At 36.7% G+C, this 4837-nt stretch overlaps 1 protein-coding gene across 1 annotated transcript; it reads left to right on the forward strand.

Moving 5' to 3' along the window:
- The first annotated feature begins 678 nt into the window (after nt 1–678).
- Nucleotides 679–4196, forward strand: LOC108837608 (probable cyclic nucleotide-gated ion channel 20, chloroplastic). Its single transcript, XM_018610639.2, has 11 exons — nt 679–1347; nt 1438–1629; nt 1718–1816; nt 1897–2034; nt 2128–2376; nt 2460–2699; nt 2818–2963; nt 3069–3146; nt 3256–3385; nt 3458–3704; nt 3784–4196. The coding sequence occupies exons 1-11, from the start codon at nt 862–864 to the stop codon at nt 4059–4061; spliced, it is 2283 nt and encodes a 760-aa protein (XP_018466141.2). The 5' UTR covers nt 679–861; the 3' UTR covers nt 4062–4196.
- Nucleotides 4197–4837: the final 641 nt, after the last annotated feature.

Genomic DNA, 4837 nt, shown 5'->3' on the forward strand with positions numbered 1-4837 from the left:
TATGTTGAATTTTTGTTTCGCTTGGTCAATTTTCCCTCAAAAAAAAACAGCACTTAACTTTTGTTAAGACATAAAATGCAAATGTGTGCAAAATAAAGATTGGTTGGGCATGTAAACATTTTTAGTTTTTGCTTCCACATATTTAATGTAGTACTGCAAAAAAAGATATGCACCACCATATAGCAACATTAACTCTGGCCATAAATGATACATGGAAAAAGTATCCTTCCATTTAAATTGAAAGTAGGATAAAGAAAGAAAAGTGGTTAACGGCAAATCTGCCTCCAGTTAATTAGTGACAGTTGGTAATGGATAAACGAATAGGATAGTCCCAATATTTGAATAGTAACGTCCATTTATTTCCATAAATAAAATAATAAATCTAAAAATGAGAAAAATGATATAAGTCCAATTATCTTTTGATGGATTGTTTTTGGATTTAGTGCAATGGGCGTATAGTTTGGGTTATAACATTTTCAACATTTTATTTCATTTTAGAAGTTAAATAATTTTACAATTGAGTAATATTTTATTCTAACTATTTATTAACAATTTTTTAGAAAAAAATCAGACGACGTGGCTTTTCTTTTCGTATTATTTAAGTCCACACACTATTCGTTTTTTAATTCGTGGAATCAATTATAATAAATACACTCGCTTGACCCAACAAAAGACCCCGACTCAGTCAGTCATCATCTCCTTCCTTTCTTTTTTTCTTAATTTCCCAAAACTCTTCAAAAAGTCTCTGCTTTCATTTTCCTCCTACCCGTAACTCTCAACCCCAAATGCCCTAGCTTTCTTGCTGGGTCTCTTCATTTTCTTCTTGAAACCTTTCTCAAAAGCAAAGATTTTACACTGGAAATGGAGAAAGATGATGTTCCCATGCTTCCAGTTTCAGACTCATCATCAGCATCCCGTAGTACTACTAGGCCTTTCACTTCCAGGTCACGTAGCGTTTCCCACGCAAACACTTCTTCAACCATCGACGGTTTCGATAGCTCGACTGTTGTTTTGGGCTACACAGGTCCTCTTCGAACACAGAGGAGGCCTCCTCCTCCTTTAGTTCAGATGAGTGGCCCTCTTTCATCTACTCGCAGTCCTGACCCACTCTTTCTTCCTCCTCCTACTGGTGATGTCCCCTCCTCTCAAACTGAGAGGTACCCTTCTTTCCCTCCTCTCGAACACAAAAACTCAGAGGAAGAGTTTGTGTTGAAACACGCACATCTCCTGAGATCTGGACAGTTGGGGATGTGTAATGATCCGTACTGTACCACTTGCCCTTCTTACTATAACCGGAAAGCTGCCCAAATCCCTACTTCTAGAGTTTCTGCTATTTTTGATTCCACTGTGCGTTTCTCTTACTTCACAATTTAGTTTTAAGACTCTTTTAAGTAAGATGTTGCTAAAAACAATTTTTTTGTTTTATTTTTTTTATAGTTCCATAATCATCTGTACGATGATGCCAAAGGTTGGGCTAGGCGGTTTGCAACATCTGTTAATAGATACTTACCAGGAATCATGAATCCTCACTCCAAGTTCGTTCAGAGTTGGACTAAGTTCTTTGCCCTTTCATGCTTGTTGGCTATTTTTATAGATCCTCTCTTCTTCTTCCTCATATTAGTCAAACAGGTATTGTTTTTTTTTCTCTCTATATATTTTTGCTTCTCATGTTTTTGTATTCTTGCAGTTTACAAACAATCTTTTGGTAGTACTGCAGAAAGACAAATGCATTGTGATCGACTGGCCGATGGCTACAGCCTTTGTAGCTGTTAGAAGTGTAACAGATGTTTTATTCTCTGTAAACATTCTTCTTCAGGTCTGTGTTTTTCTTTTGCCTCCATTTTGTTATAAGAGTAAGAGAATCTGTTGGCTTTTTTTAATACTTCTTTCTTGCAGTTCCGATTAGCCTATGTAGCTCCTGAGTCTACGGTTGTTGGTGCTGGCCAGTTGGTTGACCATCCAAGAAAAATTGCTAGACATTATTTCCGAGGAAAGTTTTTACTTGACTTGTTCATAGTCATGCCAATTCCACAGGTACACACTGTGTAACTTTAGAGCTACAACTGTTTTTTTTATGTTTATTTTACCTTTGACTTACCATTTTGCCGTTTTGTCTTTTGGTGACAGATATTGATATTATGGATCATACCAGCACACTTGGGCATATCTGGGGCAAACTATGCAAAGAACCTTTTACGCGCTGCGGTTCTCTTCCAATACATTCCAAAGTTATATAGGCTGCTGCCACTACTTGCTGGACAAACACCGACTGGCTTCATCTTTGAGTCGGCTTGGGCTAATTTTGTTATTAACCTTCTCACTTTCATGCTTGCTGGTCATGTCGTTGGCTCTTGTTGGTATCTTTTTGGTCTGCAGGTACCGCAAGTGTTCTCAAAAACTTGTATCAGTTTCTTGTTGATTCTTCTCATTGCATGCCTCCTTTTTTTTGTCTCTTTCAGAGAGTTAATCAATGCCTTCGAGATGCTTGCGGTAATTCTGATCATGAATGTAGAGCTCTTATAGATTGTCGTCCTGGAAATAGCGGTGGATCGTTAGCTGCGTGGAGAAGTAACGCGAGTGCCGTTGCTTGTTTTCAAGAAGATGGTTTTCCTTATGGAATCTATTTGAAGGCAGTCAATCTCACCGGTCATTCTAGCCTCTTCACAAGATATAGTTACTCTCTTTTCTGGGGGTTCCAGGTATTCAAAGTTCTTCTTTTCAGATGTATTGAACAACTATTCAACTAGCTTACATTTGGTTTAGCATATCTGGAACACTCTTAATGGAATGTACATTTGTTTTAAAACTCTCAAAAAGCAAATCAGCACGCTTGCTGGAAACCAAGTCCCAAGTTACTTTCTTGGGGAAGTCTTCTTCACCATGGGCATTATTGGTCTGGGGCTTTTGCTTTTCGCTCTTCTTATTGGCAATATGCAGAACTTCCTTCAATCTCTCGGTCGAAGGTAAATAACTCCCATCATTACACAAAACAAGATCTCTCAAGACATGGTTGGGGTTGTCTCTGAATCACAAAGTACTTACGTTGATTGTGTTTTTGTCCATCTTAGGAATTTGGAAATGACTCTGAGACGGCGTGATGTAGAGCAATGGATGAGCCATAGACGGTTGCCAGAAGATATAAGAAAGTATGTGCACTTTAAACTTTGCTTTTTATCAAGTTGAGTTCTGAAGAGTTACATCGTCTCATGTTCTGCAGTGTCACTAACTGAATGGTTGTTGTTTCTACTTTTTCAGGAGGGTGCGAGAGGCTGAACGGTTCAACTGGGCTGCTACTAGAGGAGTTAACGAAGAATTGCTATTTAAGAACATGCCTGATGATCTTCAAAGAGATATAAGACGACATCTCTTTATATTTCTTAAGAAGGTAAACTTCAGAGTTCATTTCTCTCTCTGAAACTTTAGTGGACTGAAAAATATTGTTAATGGGTTTTTGCAGGTGAGGATTTTTTCGTTGATGGATAAAGCAGTCTTAGATGCTATACGTGAGAGGCTGAAACAAAGGACTTACATAAGGAGTAGCATGGTCTTGCACCGAGGAGGTTTAGTTGAGAAAATGGTATTCATTGTGAGAGGTGAGATGGAGAGCATTGGAGAAGACGGTTCTGTTCTGCCATTGTCAGAAGGAGACGTTTGTGGTGAAGAACTTCTCACTTGGTGCCTCGAACGCTCTTCTGTAAACCCTGGTACATCCTTTGTTGACTCTTATGTGCTCATAATACTGTGACTGCATCTTGGAACTGAATATGTGAATGAAACTTGCAGATGGGACAAGGATAAAGATGCTGACAAAAGGTTGCGTTAGCTACAGAAATGTTAGGTGTGTGACAAACGCAGAGGCGTTCTCGCTGAGTGTAGCAGATCTTGAAGATGTAACGAGCTTGTTCTCAAGAGTCCTAAGGAGCAATCGAGTGCAAGGAGCCATAAGGTATGAGTCTCCTTATTGGAGGCTAAGAGCAGCTAGGCAGATTCAAGTGGCTTGGAGATATCGTAGGAGACGGCTTCAGAGATTGTACACTGATCAGTCCAGTTACAGTCTTTAGATTGTAATCTTCATGCTAGATGATGGTGGTTATCATATAGGTGGTGTTATGTATTACATGATATGATGATATAAGCTTTACTTAAATTCATCTTTTCACTATAAAAATATGACATCAATGCAGTTGCTTTAATCAGATCACTTTCTCCCAATTATCCGTAGCTACCTTTTAAATTTCAAAATAAAAATTTTATATCCTTTGATCAAAGAAAAAAAATTATATTCAAGATCAAATAAAAACAAGGTTTAATTTGCTGTATATTCATATACACACCACAAATTAAAGTAAAGCTATAAATAATGATGAAGAAAGTAACAAGTTCAGAATTGAGAAGATGCTTGTAACGGTAAGGTATTTACAAATAAAACTTCTATGTTGTTTTATTAAACTATATAATTTCAATAGTATTTCCACACACACACAATACACATATATATATATATATATATATATATATATAGATATAATACTAAATTGGTTTTCCATCAGACAGTTTAATAGAATTTGCTTTCACAGTATATAAAGCTACATGTATTCTTTTGCATCTCAATACATAAAATAAGAACTCTATGTGATTGTATTTTATATAGAACTTTCATTTGTATTTTAATACTACATATTAAGTTTTCATAAAAATATATAGAAATGTAAGTTCGTCTTAAAATTTCACAGAAAACTTTATTTTACAAGTAAAATCATAAACTTGGATAGTTAATTTTAAGGGAGAATTGCCAAGTGTGACTCAAAACTTGGAATCAAACCCAAAAGAATACCCC

The sequence above is a fragment of the Raphanus sativus genome, chromosome 5 (assembly GCF_000801105.2).
Source record: "Raphanus sativus cultivar WK10039 chromosome 5, ASM80110v3, whole genome shotgun sequence".
Taxonomy (NCBI): Eukaryota; Viridiplantae; Streptophyta; class Magnoliopsida; order Brassicales; family Brassicaceae; genus Raphanus; species Raphanus sativus.

Bases quoted from the DNA above. Each gene is read 5' to 3' on its own strand.
- LOC108837608 (XM_018610639.2), top strand. From the start codon at position 862: ATGGAGAAAGATGATGTTCCCATGCTTCCAGTTTCAGACTCATCATCA. The intron at 2,964-3,068 runs GTAAATAACTCC...TGTCCATCTTAG, and splicing joins CTTCAATCTCTCGGTCGAAG to GAATTTGGAAATGACTCTGA. The intron at 3,386-3,457 runs GTAAACTTCAGA...GGGTTTTTGCAG, and splicing joins TCTTTATATTTCTTAAGAAG to GTGAGGATTTTTTCGTTGAT.